This window comes from Alligator mississippiensis, chromosome 1 (assembly GCF_030867095.1).
Source record: "Alligator mississippiensis isolate rAllMis1 chromosome 1, rAllMis1, whole genome shotgun sequence".
Classification (NCBI taxonomy): Eukaryota; Metazoa; Chordata; order Crocodylia; family Alligatoridae; genus Alligator; species Alligator mississippiensis.
The window spans coordinates 136,851,096-136,869,324 of NC_081824.1; the positions used below are offsets into that span (position 1 = coordinate 136,851,096).

The 18,229-nt window shown below is 41.0% G+C and overlaps 1 protein-coding gene across 1 annotated transcript in view; it reads right to left on the bottom strand.

Moving 5' to 3' along the window:
* The window catches only part of EZR (ezrin), a 49,890-nt gene that overhangs the window by 13,287 nt on the left and 18,374 nt on the right, over positions 1–18,229 (bottom strand). The window contains exons 2-6 of the mRNA XM_014596780.3: positions 13,458–13,541; positions 5,842–5,937; positions 4,289–4,563; positions 2,662–2,745; positions 1,206–1,352 (exon numbers count right to left, since the gene is read on the bottom strand). Coding sequence (XP_014452266.1) covers positions 1,206–1,352; positions 2,662–2,745; positions 4,289–4,563; positions 5,842–5,937; positions 13,458–13,541 — 686 coding nt within the window. The remainder of the gene's footprint in view (positions 1–1,205; positions 1,353–2,661; positions 2,746–4,288; positions 4,564–5,841; positions 5,938–13,457; positions 13,542–18,229) is intronic.

Here is an 18,229-nt window from a genome sequence, read left to right on the forward strand (position 1 = left end):
AAGTGAATTGGCCCAACATTTGTTTTGCAAACTTTTTCCATAGTTCTCCTTCAAAGGTGAGGGCTATATTCGGTCTGTTTATCCAGCCTGAAAAACCTGTTTGCGTGACCATGGTTACAAAGTGAGACCAGTCATTCAAGACAGAAAGAAAGGCAGTTTCACTCATGTAATACCTCATGGGACACTCCTTGTTTTCTGGGTGATAGCTCACATTAGCATTGCAAAGAGAAAGGCATTCTCCTCCTCTGCAGCTTTAACAGGAACTTCAGACTAGTGCAATTAATGTGAAATTAACATTTAACTCATTTGAGACTCAGTCATACTCTCCAACCCACGAGGACCTGGGTGCAAATCCCTCTGTAGTATTATGACGCATGAAACCAAGACTGGGAGCTTCTTTAAGTCTTGATGCTGTCATCCTTCCTTTAAAGGAGAGTCCTCTTATTTCACTTCCACTCCCAACCCTCTCTTTGAGCTTGTCCTTCATTCTCTAGGACTTGCCACAGAGCAAGGATATACAACCAGAATCCATTTTCTTTATGCTTATTCCTATTAAAGCTTGCAGTCCCCTAATGGTAAATTGTACTTGTGTTTATAACTAACATATAGATTGCTGCATGCGTAAATCTTCTTAAAAATCTGGTCCTAGGCTCTTGTGGTGCCTACCCTGGAACCTTCTCTTCCTAAGAGTGGGGTGTTAGTAGACATGGCCATCATTCCCATAAATGCAAGATGGGAGCTCAGTGCTTTGAACATCTTTAAAGATCAGGCCCCTCATCTAGCAAGTTTTTACTCTGCATACATCATTGTATTGCTTGATAAGATTAATTTAAAGGAAAAAAAATAATTATTTTCCTAGAGAAACGCTTTACAGTTCAGTTCTACAGTCCTGTTGAAAAATGGAAGCTGACAGCAACGGGTAAAGCTTGTGGGCGAGTTCTGTGATGCAATTCACTTGTCTGCCTCCACACAGTGCAAGTTGCTCAAATGTGCTGGTGGAGAGCCCATAAGGGGAAAGCAGGTCAAACTGCAATGGAAGGCAGAGGCAAATTAATACCAGGTATGAGTCCCAGCCTGCCCTGTTGTCTTCCAAAGTATGCTCATCAGGACAGCACTAAGCTTTATGCTTACTGTGGGTGAGACGTGGCTTGGCTCCAGCATCAATTCTTCCTGCTGGAGGGGGACCAGATGCACATACAACTTACTTGTCTTCCTTCTCATAAATGTTCAGCCCCAGTGCGTCTACTCCCAGCCAGAGCTCAGTTCCTTTCTTATTCTTGATCTCAAAGTAGTTGATCCCATACATCTCCAAGTCCTGAGCAATCTTCAGATATTCTAGCATGGCATCCTCTCTGGTTGAGTTGGGGGGAGGGAAAACAGATGTAAACACATGAAAATGTAACAACGCACCAGCCAAAGTCCCTGGATGCAATAAGCACTTCACTTCTGGGGCAGCAAGTTTGCTCCTAACTCCTGTTCTGAGACTTGGGAATACTGGGAGAAGTCCCCACAAGTATTATACCTTGTTACTGAACAGAGACTCTATATCAGTCTCTTAACCTTTTTAGAATCGGGGCACCTCCCAGCTTTTCCTAATTTGGCATGACCCTGGTTGAGAACCTCTGTTGTGCTGCCTCAGCTTTCCTCGCGATTCTCAACCAGGGTGCTTCTGCTGCCCACCACTGTGGCTAGATAAGAGTGCCCTATGCTCTTTGTGCACAGTTGGAACGCAAAAGGCTGCAGCACAAGTCACCTCACCAGCCTGCTTTGGGCTGATCTGAGAACCCTAATGAGGCAGGAGAATGCACACAAGCCACAGCCCTTCCCAGTGTAGCTGTGCAGCAGACACCACCCCAGTTGTAACACAGTGGTTCTCAACTACTGTATTACAACTGTATGATTATAAGCAATCCCTAAACAAGGACATCATAGGGAGGGGACGTTAGAAACATTTTTCTATCATGGTGCAGGTCAGAGAAAACAACATGTAGATAATGGGAAGAGTGAAGCAGTTGACTTTCAAACACGGTGGATTTGGTCTTGTGTAGGAAAGTAAGCTTGGGCTAGCTTTCAAAACAAATATTTCCAAAAAGTTTCTCTGCCTAGGGGAAGGAAATTTTGTGGCCAGAAGCTCATCTAAATAATCTCTCCCAACTATACAGTTGTAATAAAAAAAAAAAAAGATATTACCAAACAAATCTTGCTTCCTCAAATGTCCCCTAGACCATTACGGCTACAAGGACACTACACCAGACAGTCTACAGTTCACAAGGGTCTTCTCTATACATGGCAGCATTGATATCACAACTCATAAATATTCTATTCTCCTAAGTTCGATTCTCATGATGCAAGCAGTCTATACCTGGTACCTAGCTAAAGATTTGTTAGTCTGACAGGACAGGCATTTGTTCCTGGCTGCAAAATTTTCATTCTACTTTACAAATTTGTTTCCTATTCTGTTGAATTTTTGCATTTTATTCAATATTGGACAGGAAAAAAGTTAGTGTCACATGTCTCCAGAGCCAATCACCTTATGAGTCCATTTAAAAACAAAACAAAAAAAACAATGCATCATAAAAAAAGCAAGTTTAAGGAAACTAATAGAGTGGAAGGGGCGCGGGGGGAAATGGGGACAGGGGACACCTAGATGCAAGAACTCACTTGAGCATTCCACCATGTTCAGAATGCCAGACCTGGATCCGCTCTTCCCACTGATCTCTGGAAAGCTTGTGCTGGTCCATCACACTAATGCACAAAAGGGAAATAGAAGCATTAAGTTCCTTATTCTGGCGCCTATGCTGATTTGCACTATTTGCTTTAGATCTGTATTAATATTTTTGTCTTCGAGATTTTACCTCAAGGTCTACAGGTAAAGCCTGTTTCAAGGTTACTCCTGTAGCTTTTCAGAACCATCACCATGACCAAAAAAAGGCTTACATGCCTCCAGAGGAAACTCAGCTATATTTTGCAGAGATCAACCTCATTAAAAGCCTTAGCTCTTGTCCTCTTACCCCTCCCCACAAGAACAAAAAAGATCTGCACACTCCTCTATGATCCTGGAGGACTGGATTAGAAAAAGTAAAACACAGATAAAAGTGCCCACTTCTTTCCTGCAAGAACTCTTGGCTATCATTGACCAAAGCCATAAAATTATTTCACAAGGAAACACAGAAGCAGAAGATGCAAACTGCTTGCCTAAACAGGCCAGCTTATGGAAAGAAAAGCGTCTGCCACTGTGATATCAGTTAGCGAAACAGAAAGAGAAATTTTTTTTTTTTTAACTGGTGCCACACACCAGGATGTCCAGAAACAGGTGAGATGACAAGGTATCAGGGTGTGCATTTTCCTTGTCTCAGTGCAGGGGAATGCGGTAGACAGCAATTTGAGCTGCTTTCCAGCCCCATAATCTAGAGCAGGAGTGGGCAAAAGACAGCTTGTGGGCTGAACCTGGCCCACCAACTGATTGTATCCAGCCCATGGGCAGCCAGCAGTTCTAGCTGCTGCGTGGTGCCAGGTGGGTGGAACCGATTCTACTGCACTAGATGGGCAGGACTGCGTCTGTCCAGTGCTGATGCAGCGGTATCTACTGTGGACCCAAGTGGATGCTACAATCCCACCTGGAATCTGCCAGCTGCATCCGCAATTGACTCTGGCACTCATCTGGGGCTGCTTCCAGCATATTGGGTACATGCCGTCAGCAGGTTCTGGGTTCAGGGGTAGGGCATGATCCAGCCAAAATAACTGCCCATCCTTGACTTAAGGAGGTTTGGTGAGCTGTTGCAAGGCAAACAAGAAGGGGGCCTGACCTGTCACAACAGAGCAGAGGGGTGCTGAGTCAGCCTGCAACAGCTCACCAAACCTCTTTAAAGTGGCCCTCCAGCCCAAATAAATTGCTCACCCCTGGTCTAGAGCTTCAATTTTAAAATTAATGGCATGCAAGCCAAACTTCTCCAGGGACAGGAGGTTCTAACAGCAGCCTGTTCTTTCTTACTCAAAGCCAAAATGCTTGCATTAATAGCTGCCAGCACAATCATTGCCAGCACAGGCAGTGCCGAGAAGGCACTCGGAGAGGAAAAAGGTGAGCCCTCAGAGTAAGAATATGCCCTTACCCACTGCATGGAGGCAGAAAGCACTCTCCAGGCAGACATGTGATCTGGGTTAGATGGAGAAGAAATGCAGTGTTATTGTTGAAGCACTGCGTCTTTTGGTCAGACCACATGTTATTTAATAACCAGAAAAGAGCAGAGGACTTGGGGCTGCTTAACTCCTTTATGATGATTTTGCTTACCGTTGGGGGATAAGGCGTTCTGAGTTGAGGTATCCAGGCTTGTGCACATCTTTATTGTAGTCTCCAAATTTGGCCTGCACAGCATAGGAGCCGAGCAGAACTGCTGTTTCAGGTGGGCAGTAGATCTCATCGCTGAGGATCCCTTCCTTCACTTGCAGGAAGAAGAGCTTCTGGGTAATGTCCTGGATCAGCTCCTCAGAGACATCCTCAGGGAAGAACTTGGCACGGAATCTGAACTGAAGGGGGCTTTCCTTCCTGACTTCCTGAGCGGAGACCTGAACAGGTTAGAGAAGAAGACCACAACAACTTTTGAGCATTCATTAATGGATAATGACATAAATTTTTCATGTGGAAAATGGTTTGGTTTCTTTTATAATGTATATCTGGAGAGCATTCTAGCTCAGGAGAATTCATTTCAGAACTCAACTGGCTGCAGCCCATGGTTTGGAACTAACTCTTACATTAGCATAGGGCCTCTTCTAAAGCCATAGATACATGCAGGGGCACTGGAATTTGTGATGCACTAAGACCAGAGCCCACAAGAAACACAAGTTTTAACCTACAATTCCTCTTCAAGCAACCCTGTTTAAATTGCAAAGAGACAGTGCACTTCCAGGACTCCCCACAACCTTTACAGGTGGCACAAATATATCAAAGTGGATTATGTATATCAGTCAATTTTGTTAGACTGGAAAATGTAGAGCCCCTTTGCATTTTGAGAAACAAGAAGAAGTTGTTCACGGACCATTTACAGTTCCACATGAACCAACTAGCGGATTACACACTGCTCTCTCTCCTTGCTTTGAGCTGCTAAACAGCAAAAAATATGCAAAAATACAATGCCTTCTGAATTATTTTTCCAGGCAAGCAATTACTGAAGTCATCGCAACTAGAAGCTGATATTTCTGTAGCAAACTCTGCATCCTGGAGCGCAGAAACTGCTGTAATGGATCAGATCAAGGGTCTATTTGGTCCTGCGCAGTTTTTTGACAACGACCAGCATCAGATGCTTCCGAGGAGGGTATATCCGCAAGACGTAGTGCACTCCATTAACAGATTTCATACTCATGAATAAGAGTACGTTAAATAGTTCAATTACAGCGTGGAATAGGCCAACTTGGAAACAAACTGTTCATTCCAACAAGCCTGGCAACTGATCCTACACAAGCACAGAAGATTAAGCAACAGATGCCAACAGGTTCCGCTAGCCGAAATAAACACAATAGCTGGTTATTCTGTGAAAAGCAATGATGTCACACTGGTTAGACTCAAGGTGTGCTCCGACAGAGTAACTGCTGCCTTTATACAGCCACTACAGTTATCCAGGAAGCAGTGGCAAGCCTTCTGTTTGTCTGAGCATGGTTCACAGTAGTCCTGTGAACCTCAAGTGACCCCTTAAAAAAAAAAAAATACACCACAAAATTTATAGCTATTGAAGGTTAAAAAATTATTAATAATGCTATGGGATTGCAACATCAGCGGCTGATAGCACAGCAGGGATCCCATACCAAACTTTAACCTCCATTCAGCAGTTAACCCTGAATCTCAATTACCTTTTTATCAAGTTTCAGCCAAGTCTGAAATCCTTTGTTGTCCTCATACTGAAGACCAAAGTACCAGACTTCACGCAGGCCTATCGTTTTCACCACCTGCAAGAGAGAGGGAAAAAAAAACCAAACACACCCAGTTGATATGGCTGTGAAGTGTCATTTGTCCCTCCAAGCATGGTCTCAACCTTTGAATAGCCTGAACTCCATATCTGTCCTGTTTTAAGAGGCATCCCTTTACTTCACCCACCCAAGGGTACAACCTTCAAAGCTCTCTACCTGCAGCCCTTGTCTGCTGAACCAGTCTACTTAATTTCATCTCCCAGCCTCAAGCCTTAGAAATAACAAAGCTAAGCTACCTGTTTCAACCCTCAAGTTGTGTGTGTGCAGAAACAACTGACAGAAATGCTGATGAGTGTTTTACCTACAGTGGTTTTCAACGGATTTCAGCCTGCTGTTTCCCCTGAGCACCAAAATTGCAGACCAGCTGGTTTCTCAGGCTAACAGAGTGATATTGAAAGTCCTATGAGCAGTTTTACACTTTAGATTGGATCCTTTTCATCCCCTTGGGTTATGGTGCTACTCCTTGGTTGAAGAAAGAAATTTCAGTGCCCTACAACTTGTTCCCAAGTCCAAATACCACTTATTCAGACCCTTAGCTAGCTAGTAGCGTGGGTTTCTTTGAATTCAGTACTCATCAATAAACTAGTTGTCAACAGCATGTGAGGATTAAGGCCATCTTAACCACCATTTTCCATGGGCATTACTGCTTCAGCAGCCACCACCGATTAGCAATCTATAGAATTATAGAAATCCACATGACCCTGGAAAATGAATTAATGAACACAGGGAGAAACTGAGCTTTACTCTAAATATTCTATGAGGGAAAAAATGGCAATACCTTCAAATACTTGCCCAGCATTAGCAACTCCTGTGATATCAGTGAACTTCTTTGAAGTCCTAGCTCCTGGATTCAAGGTAGCTGGGATTCTCAATATTTATTTATAAAATAAAAATATTAAGTTTCTACTGCATGAGTGCAGAGGAGAAAAAAAAAGTTGAAAGTGTGATTCCTGAAGTCTCCAATACATGAAGAAAAAGAAGCCCTTAAATGTTTTCTAATTTCACTATTTTTAAAGCTAATGATTTTTAAAAGCTTGGAGTGAATACCACTTAAAAACCAGTGTCAAAATTTGTACGCTCTTGCATGCTGTGCTTTACCATAAAAGATTTCAGAAACAAACAAATTTCCCCATGGCCACAATAGAAAGTGTAAAGGATATTGAAGCAACACGTTCCAAAAATCTCTTACATGTTCTACTCAGCTATGTGGAGAAGGGGTGCTCATACAATTGAAAAGGGACAAGTATCAGCAACTTACTTGTAGGCAAAGAAGGAAAGCAAGCAGAAACAAAATACTATAGTTATTATTACCTACATTATTAAAGTAAAAGGTCTAACTTCGCTGTCAGTAATCTGAATGGTCTCATAGGACACCTAGCAAAGGAGGAATACACCCCAAATGAGGCAAGCAATCAGGATTTGGCTCATATTTTGCAAGGGAGAGAGAGAGAGAGAGAGAGAGAGAGAGAGACTTAAACCCGTAATTGTACTGAGGACAGTTTAACTTAAATCATGTTAAATAGAGATATAGCTGAATCTACTCTCTAGCAAACACTAGTTCACAGTAGCAAGGCCTTAATAAGTCATTAAGCATTTCCAAAGAAGGTTAACTGTATAAAAGCACAGTATAACTTCTTTATGAAACCTCTTTAATGGAAAGCATACAATATTTAGTTTCTTTCTACAGATCACTGGATAAATGGATGACAGACTGGGTGAATGCTGCTCTTTTACCTTTGGGAATTCCTGAGTGTTTAACTCCATGTTCCACTTTCATATTTATACTATTATGAGAAAGTTAGAATACACACTGTCACTTGTGCGCATGATTGTTTATAAAAAACAAATCACAAACACAGAATTAACCTATATCCACACTTTGCAGAAGTGTTTAAAAAGTTCCAGGATGCAAGCAACAGCAGCAAGCAGATATATGCTTTTATACAGGTATATAGCATATTTCCCCTTTATTTGTTTGCTGCATAAGCAAATTTAATATTTGGATAGATGGGCAATCCATCAGATTGGGTGGACACCAAGCTCTGGTTAACAAACAGCTCTGAAGTCTGGCTGGTGAGTTAAGGCAGTGGCTCTCAATCACGGTGTTGCTAAACCAAAAGGTACCATCAGAAACTGTGCAACTCTCTCTCTCACCAGAAATACCCATAAATTACTTTGCAAATTCTTAAGCAGTAGATCTATTTTTGGGCGTTCCGAGAAGCCACAGAAAGTATTCTGAAGCTCTTACAATGGGGAAGAATCTGAATGTGTCCAATTTAAGAGGAAAAGGGCTAAAACATTTACAAGCTTAGCTACTAGTCTTCTTTTTAAAATTTAAATTCTGCATGAAAGAATAGCTTGCAGTCAGCAGAATAGCTGCAGTGAAATAAAACTTTAGGTCTACCTTTGACAGTAAATCAAAGTTACTGCGTGAAAGGCTGTTTGCTAGGCCATGAACTCAAAATGCAGCACCCATTCACGCAGATTTCAATCTTATTCCACTACTTACAAATACATCTTAGAAAGAGGGTAACAGATGTATTCAACCTTGCCTTCATGGGAAAGATAACTGAGGTAGCTATAGAGGGTTTCTGCTATAACCTACTTTGGTTAGTTTCCTCAAGTAGACAAGTCCTTAACCCAGGGTGGATATGATTTCAATTAACTTTATTTAAAATCACATGTTAGGAAGCCTTGGTTTAATCATTGGTTTCTACAAAAAGTGCATTCTTGTTGTTTGATATCCTTTAACTTCTTGAAGCTTTGCACTTTTAGAGAAAGGTAATGGCTTGACTGTGTACACAAACTTGCTAGTAGCGCTGATGGGTGGTTAATCAGGTCTGTTTTTTCTCACTTCCATATAGCAATCAGCTGTTAACAAGGATGCTATCTTTGGAGACAAATCCACAGTTTGATAACTGAAACTAAGCATCACAGAGATGCTTAATGAGCAACAAGTCCCATCGGGTAGAGTGGTTTTCTATAATCTTTACTAATCTAGAGAGAAGCCTCTGGAAACCCTATAAATTTAGGTCCTTAATATAATGCATGGCCTGTTGTGACATTTATAAAAATGTTCCTAAAAATGTTACATGAATATATGATCTCAAATAGCATACAATTAGAAGTTATAATCCCTATTCCATGATGATATCTTTGATCTTTAACATAAATTACAGCTATCTTTATATAGGATTTATTTTTAAAATTTAAGATGCTTTAAAAAAAAAAGATTAAATAAAAAAAATCCAACTTAAAAAAAATCAAATTTGATTAAAAAAAAAAGTTGCTTTTTATCCAGCCTGCCTTAACCTGACTTCTAGCAAGGAATAAGGTCAGGTTAGATGGAAAAACCTGAAAAAGAAGCTAGTAACAAATGAGTCATCTTCTTAGGGCAGCTCAGCATGAGCATTTAACACTGCTTCTGGCTTTCTGTTTTAGTCTGATGCAGGCCTACGGATATCATCTCTGATTAGCTGAAATCCAAGCAATATAGACACCTAATTTACAATATTCATCAGAAAGTATATGGTACATCAGAGAAATATAGGAGTGAAAGGGACCTCCTGGGTCTTCAAAAATCTTCTCTTTTGCTATCAAGGCAACTACATCAAAATAATCTTTTCCAGACACTGCTTCTCTTCCAGGATCTAGTGGCTTTATTATTTAATTTTCTCTCACACACACACTTTTTGAAAAAATGCCATGCCTTGTGGCTCCCTTTCACAACAGACTATGCATTATGCTTGGTTGTTGGTACTGATGTTCAACTTTATCCTAAAGGGCAGAGATTTCTGTTCCATTTCTAAGATACTTCATTGTAAGAAATTACTGAGGAGTTGAAGTCTTAGAATAAAGACCAGTTTCAAATTTAAATCCCACACACATACACCCCATGCACTTAAATTCAATAAGTAAATCATTTTAATAAAGTACCAGCTTTATCAATAGCAGTAACTTATCCATGGAATGATAATGAAGCCCTGAAGTTAAGTGGTTTCTAATCAGATTCCCAGCTCTTGCTCTTTTAATTGTTTGGCAATAGACCAGTCCCAGGTACAGAACCCTGGGAGGGTATAAATTTAAGATAGAAGTGCTCAACCCCTGGCCCGTGAGCCAGATTTGGCCCATGGTGCTGTCATCCAGCCCTGGAGATGTGAAGTGGGGAACGATGGTACTGCTCCCCTGCTGCCATATTTCCACGAAGGAGGGGAAGCAGGCCCTGAATGTTGCATTGAGTGCCTGAATCCAGCACACAGGGCTGAGGTGTGGCAGTGGGAAGGCTGGACCCCTGAGGCCCAATCCAAGCACATGGGAATGGGAGGGGAGGTAATGCTAGGCCCCAGGGTCCAGTCTGACCTGTGGACCATCCCTAGGCCACTCATCTGGTCCATGTGGTCAAAAGCCCTGATTTAAAGATATTCAGAGTAAAATGTGTCAGTTCTGCAGTACATCCATGTTACCACCTCTCAAATATTTTGACTTTCCCTATCATATAGTTAATGGTTAAAAAGCTGTAAGAAGTGAGTGGGAGCAAACTATTATTAAAACACTGTCTGGAAAATAGCTCTTTTCCTTGTGTTGTTTAAGTCAAATCTCCAAATATTTCCCACTTGAAAGCTGAGCTGAGGAGGAAAAAACCCTCAAGATTCTTTTGCTACTAATGAAAACCCTTAACTTTACATTTAGGACAAAAACAATTCTTCCTTGCTGAATTTTAAGGATTAAAGAGGAGGCTAGAGCCAGGAAAAGAGATATTTGAGAGAGACCCTCAAATACAGGTTTTCCAACTAAAGCGTGTCACTTAACTACAGTGAGCAGCAGTAAAAGTTTGAGGGTCACGTTCTCAAGAGAGCTTAATGAATGTTGGGGTCCTAAGCCTCACTGAAAAAAGGCAGGGGTTTTGGCTCCTAAAGACCACATACTTCGAGGCACCTCTGCAGGCACCTGAATTACCACTACACACTCACCTCGAGTGTTTCCATTGTGTGTGGGGGTGGGAGGGTGTGAAGTTTAGAAAAAAAAGGTTAAGCCAGGCCTATAGGTAGCCACCAGTGAATGGAAAGACATAACTAAATCCTGCTTCAATGCAACATGGTTGTACTGGAAACTTGACGCACCATCTATCAATATTTCAAATCTAGCCCAGGTCAGAAACAACACAGAATTAAAGTTACATTGCTCCTACAATAACATCTGGATTTGCAAGTTTTGTTTGTTAATGTTCAAGTACTGCAGCAACTGGAATTCAGGCCAAAAAAAACAAAAACAAAAACAAAACAAAAAACCCCCCCAGAACATAACTCCTTCCCCCTCTTCTTCCTGCAGTTTGTTCTCCTTTCTAGGAGAAAAAGAATTGTCAAGAAGCATCTCCATCGTTCCCAACAGATCCTGTTGGCTCTCCCTGGTACCTCACTCAAAGTGTGTTGACAAAATCTTGTACAAAAGGAGGAACACTTTTTAGCCAACTCTCCCTACTTGACCTTAGAGACTGCACAGCCTTTGTTGACAAAGCTAGTAGGAGAGGGGAAAAGAAAAAACTGTTTCTCAGTGTTTTGTTAAAAAAAACAAACCTATTAAAAAAAACTTGCCTTCTTTACACAAATGTAGTCCCCCAAACAGCTAGGTCAGTGACCAGGGCCTTGTGAGAAGCAGGCCTTGAATAAATTAGGCTAAACCAGGTCTATTTCTGTTGTGCATTCTCTCTGTGCGGAAAGAGTCCAAAGACAGACAGAAGTTTACAAAATGTTGTTTGCCTCAATCTAGTCACCCCTTCCATTTCCTCATTCTGCAATTTAGCAGCTCCACTTTCTGTTCCATGGCAATGCAGGAAGAGCTGAAGGCTTCCTTAAGGAGATCCTCAGAGCCAGAGCAGGGGACACGGTTTGGCTGCTCATGTCCTTCAGCACCACGGCTTGGAATGCCAGCTTCTTTGCTTCGTCTGATGAGGCATGAATGAGTTGGCATGCCTTATAAAAAAAACGCTTCAGATCAGTGCACAGATCTCCTGACTTTTCCGCTACATGGCCCCAAACCCACCACCATCTTTGTCAAGTCACCACCTCTGGACCTCAGTTTCCCACATCACCAAAGAATGGGGAGCAGCCTTTGTCAAGAGCTCCAAGACTCAATTCAAAGGGTGTTATGACAGAAGTGCAGAGTAGTACTATAGCTTCCTGTGCAAAAAAGTTTAGTTTATTTATTTAAAAAGCTACACAGTGGAATTCTACGTATTTGGTTAAGAAATCCTCCCTTCTTTTAAGGGCATAACCTTTATATTATCACCTAGATATTTAGTAAGTATACTTTAGGGAAGAATTTTATCAAGTTCAACACAACCACACACACCAAAAATAATTAAGAAAAAATAGCTCAAATTTGGACACCAAGAAGTCTACAGAAATGGTATTAGCTTAAAAGACATTATCCAGATAAAATGAGTTTAAAATAGCCCATTCTTCACAAAACAGAAGGAATTAAACAGAGGGAAAACACTTCTGTCATAGTCTATCACCTCTCTGCCACCAGGGTTAAGTAACTAACCCTTTAGGGCCAGGGACTTTTACCAGCATAAGCAATCGGAAAACTGGTCTATACCCGTAACAAAAACAGAAGTTTGGCACACAGACTGGTTTAAAAACAGCAGAACCTGGTCTAACTTTTCCAGTCCCCCCTGCCCCCCTGGAAAAATGTGTGCTCTGTTCACTACTGATCTAAACTACACCACTTACAGAAAATCGTGCAACTTAGATTGACTCTGTCTTGGGCTTTTTTAATGTCTGTACCCAGCCTTAAAGGGGAATTAAAGATTCAGATGCCCAGCAGTGACTATGCACCAATTAATATAGCACCCATTTCCAAAACATAAATCCTGGTGAGCACGAATCAATCTCTCATATCCCTTGGGATGTAAATCATTGCCACAGCCCCTTCATTCTGAAGGCCTATTTTCTCCTCTTCCCTGTTGTATGCCCGGAGCAGGGAGAGATGTTAAACAGTTTGCTTCTCAGAGAAAGAATGCTACTTACAATAACTGATTAAACTGGTACAACGTAACAGCAACTGTACTGAAATCTAGCCATTATGATTATAATTCATGTTTATTAGGAGCTGGCTGTGTAGTCTGTCACTACATGGGAAGTTTGACCCATGAAGAGGCTCTGTGGGTCAAAAATAAGGCAACTACTGGCAGCTGCAAACGCAAGAGCGGATATTCAAACAGGCAGGCAATTTATTTGATAAATTATATGAAAAGCAGGGGCCAAATGCCTACAAGGATCTCTGTTTATTACTACTTCATACGTATTGCCTCAGAGTCCAAAGTATCCAATCAAGATCAGGTTCCCATTGTACAAAGCTCTGACAAAACAGAAAAAAAAAAAGACATGGTCGCTGATACAAAGGGGAACTTGCAATAGAAGCACACCTGAATATTGGGTTTTTAAGAAAAGCAAGAAAAAAAAAGACAAAAACAAATAGGTACCCAACTACTTACTGACCTGGTCAAAGAGCTGCTTGCCTGTGGTGTTGGGCTGGATGGCAAACTCCAGCTCCGCGTCCACAGTGGTAACTCGAACATTGATCTAAAAGGAGACCGGGGGGGGGGAAGAGAATTACAAGTGTTATTTTTAAAGCATTACACAATAGGAAGAGAGTCACAGAATCCATCACCTGAGTGCTAGCATGCAGGGTCTCATATGCAATATTGCTTCCATGTTTTGGAAGCATTATTCAATTAAAAGCAAATAAAAAACCTTTTCTTCAGTCATGCTACATGCCTCTCTGGCTGATGAACAAATCATTATAAGCAATGGCTTCAGTCTGCTTTTTAACATATTTACATTTTAGTACATGCTTCAATTACATTTTGTTAATGCACAGACCAAGTTAATCAAAAGGCACTAATTTTACTAGGTTATCCAGGTTGCTCCACAGATTGTTACTTGCACAGGAATTGGATTCAATTTCTGGTTAAGAGGAGAAGCCATTTTAGCAATGACTGTTTTGGAGCTTGGAACATCCTGAGCATGTTGGTTTTATGTCACCCTTTTAAGAAAGACTGACATGTACTAAGTTGAATTAGAGGCTTTTAAAGATTAGTTTAGCTCCAATTTATGTTGGAGCTGGCTTTAATCCAAGGTTTTAAAAGGTAAAAAAGCTTCCGATTTATTCTTAAAACAATCGGCATTAATCCAATAAGCATAAATTATGACCATAAGAATAACCAAGCACATAAAAAGGATGCTAGAGAGTAACCAAACATTTTAATAGCTAGCACTTTACAGGAAATTATATAGTGGCTTCTCAATGGCAGACTAAGTTAACATTGTATTCAAAAGGCTGTTTTTTTGTTTACTAGTAAAATCTCTCTCTCAACAATTAGTCAGAAAGCAGTAAAAGCAGCAACCAAACCTACAGGGAATAACAAACAACAGCAAGAAAATAGCAGCTCAGGAAAGGATTATCTGCAGCTATGAGAATTCAGTACTGCTTGCGATATAACAACACTACTATTTCCAAAAACATACAGTTAAAAAAGAGAGCTATGATCTGGGAAGGTTTTCCTGAGGTGTTCGACATCCTCAAGCAGAAAAGGATAAGAGACTTCTAAGGAGCAGCTTCCTGGTCACAGAGAAGTTCAAGTTCAAATAGTTTTCTACTAATAAATAAAAACAGGTATGATAGTTAATTGCCTTGGCATATATGCAATCTTAAAATTGGCACTTGCATTGCTTGCAAAATATTACCCATGCTAGTTTTAATGCATTGAACTACAGAAAACAGATTGATTTATATTAAAATAAAGGCGATTTTCAGTAAGCCACACAGCTTTCAGTGTTAAAAAGAGATGCTATTTAAAAAGCCTTTTACTCCCCCACTAGCTTACTTAAATTTCTGCCAGCTGTTTATTCGCAGGATGGTCCTCTGTTGTGGAATTGCAGGTCCCCTGTGGCCAAACCCAAGAAGCTGGCTGCTAGGTGATGCTTGAGAGTTTATTGAAGTGACAGAATACTGTCTGAATTGAAGAGTCTTTTTTTTTTTTAATCTAAAAAGTGTTTAAAAATGTGCGTTTTCCCCGAGTACTGTACATCCCTGCTTATGCTAAATCCAGTGGAGAAGTGAGACAATATTCTACTTCCACCAAGAACAAACAAGTGTCTAAATGATATCCAAAGTAAAGAACAGTCTCAGGTACAAAAGTTAAAAAGAGCCATTCATTGCTAGAAAGAGGATAACCAGAATGTGAATGTATAACATGTTCAAATACAGAGGGGCAACTCTGCCCTGCTTGTGTTCAAGTATAACATCCTTTTGCCCAATCCCTCCCCCCACAGTTTAGTTTAATAATAATATTCTACTCTAATCTGTCCCCATATCCTCTAAAGAATGTATGCATTCATAATCCTTATACAATACAAGCCAGCAATCCCTTATTATTTATACTTCTGGCTGAAAACCACAATGCAAGCAAAATAAAATTTGCAAGGATAGACAGGTTGAAGGGGCATTTCTCCCACTCAGAGCCAAATTCTGCAGCCTTGCAATACATAGAATTGCAATGGACATCCACACACTCTTCTGGTCCTAGATGCAACAAACAGAGTAAAATAGTATAAAAAGGGGTCATTTGGGTTCTTTAGCCCTCTAGCATGGAACACACACACGCACGATCAGATATTCTGGTACCAAGATATCTTTCTTGCTATCATTAGAACTGAGTGTCACAGAAACCATCACAATTAGCAACATTCTTTTACAGATGCTAGCTCTTACACCCTTGTTTCTTTCTAAGTTCTGGGAACTGGGTTTACTTCCAACATTAACACTTTGTTTTGCTGCAAAGCTTTACACTGCAACTTTTAAACAGGAAGTGGTGTGGTTGCCTGGTTACATACCACTCTTTCCTGGAGTATGACACCCCTGCGACTCTGTGGAGAGCACATTAATGAATCCCCACTACACGCTTCCAAAGGATTCAACTCAAAGACCAGCAGAGCCTATGGAGAATTTGGATTTCAAGTACTGCTTTGCTGAGGGGTCAGCCAAAGACTTGGGGAGGGGAAGAAAAAAAAGAGACATCTCTAGAAATGTTCTTTCCTGCAATTTTAACAGTTTAGGGCCCATCTAGAATTGTCTGCATCTCCTACCTACTTTTTTTCCTCTCTGCTCTCCTCATGGTAATAAATCTTGTTTTAGGCAAGAGCTTAGGGGTCTTAAGAGTGTTTCTAGGAAGCTTCCACAGAGCCAGGGTTCATAAATAAGTTCTTGGCTGCTGCAGAAATGTAATGAAGGAAGAACCCTGAAAGCTAAGCTCACGTGAGATCCTTGGCTGAAGCAGGAGGTATCAAGGCTCTTTCCCATAGGTCAAGATCAGTGCCAGGGCTGTAAACAGTATGGCCCATAGGAAACAGAAGTTGTACTACACACAAGTTAACACACTAAACTACATGGCTACAGACACAACTGAAGATGCTATTATGGAAGCAGTCAGGTTCACTAACCCAGAGGTAGGTGAAATGGAATTAAATGGAAGCCTGATGAAGGAGGAGGCTTCCATGCGAGACGTTGTGCTATCCCACTGAGATGACAAACCCTGAATTCAAGACACCATTAACAAATCTGGGCAGTGTGTTATGACTGAAACTTGGCCAAGTGGCAGAAGCTCAAACAGCTAAAAAACAAACAAACAAAAAAACCACAACAACAAACCCAACAAAAATACTAATATATGTTTAGTGTATACAAGAGCTAAATGATAAAGAGTGTTAGCTTTCTACTTTTAGTCCTAATTCCAGAAACATTTTATGAATATAAATTATAAATTGGTCAAATATATAGAATCAAGTGAATATCGTATTTACTTGCATGTAAAAGAGGACCCTGAATGCAAGGTGACCCCCCCCCAGTAATTCAATTCTATATGGAAAGGTTATAAATCTAATTATTGAAAGTTTGTCTTAAATTTTGTCCTCTTCCCACTGCTACAGCATGGAAAATAAATCTGGAAGGGAGGAAGGGGGGGTTCAGGTGCCCCCCTGACACTCAGATACTGCTCTGCCTGAGCACACAGAAGCAAGAGGCAAGTTTAAAAACACTAACCTTGAAATAAACATGTGTATAGTAATTTAGTTCATCCAGAATTGATACATTTTACCTTTTTTGAAACTGCTGAGTTTTAGCACAGGTACTCCATAAAGATGCTTTTAAGTACCACTCTTGTATATAGTACAACCTATGCATGATATTAGTCCAAAGCCAAAAGGCTCATGATTTACCTTACAGTTCACTGGGATGGGCCCCTGCAGAGGCAACAGTGTTTCAAACCAGGGTGACCCTATAGCTCAGTACTGCCCCGTATGTATGTGTACTCCAGACATCACCCCCCACAAGAAAGATCCATGTGCCAATTAGTCCCCGGAACTGGGTATTTGTTTCACAAGCCCTGGGATCCTTCAACAATGTACATGCAGATATGGTGCAGGGCAACCTTGACCAGCTCCTCATTAATCATACGCAACGAGCTGACAGAAGGGGTGACAGAGGGATTCTGGGTGAATTGTTTGGGGCCCTGCTTGGTGATGTCTGCCAGACATTTCAGGCTGGTGAAGAAACAGGAATAACTGGAAATGGGAAAGAAATGTGCAGCTCAGCTGTGGGACTGAAGAGGCAGTAAAAAAGTATGCAATGTAGCAGCTCACTATGACTTTAAAAAAAAAAGTGCTGAGGGGGACTGAGTGAAAGTGGGCACTACCATATATTTTATTCAAAGGGGCTGTACTAACTTATGGGTTGCACTGGCAATTCTTGTGGCACATTCTTGGCCTTGTGGCTCATGTCAAGCCTCTTGTGGGCTAAGATCAAGTAGGGGAATTCGAATCCCTAGACCTCTGGGCTTAAGCCTGCACATAGGATGCCTGCCAATGGATTTGGGAATATCTGAAGTCCCAGGGTGAGAGCCTGGGACAGAGGATGCTTGCTGGTTTGTAGCGCCATATGTGGTGTTTAGAACTATTGAGTTCTGCTCAATCATTCTGATTTGGAATTGATTTGGATGATTTGACCTGAAACACGAAAGATATTCATAAAAATAAATAATTTTTTTAAAAAAAAGTGCCCAACAGTGTGTTTACCCATTATGGGCCATGTGTTTTACAGTCATGCTCAGTGTTGGCTGCATTTAAATGATCTTTATAGTTGGTTTCCATTACTAAGCACATGTTGCTTTTGGCAGCAGTTTAATGATAGACAATGTATTTAATGAGGTTTCCTT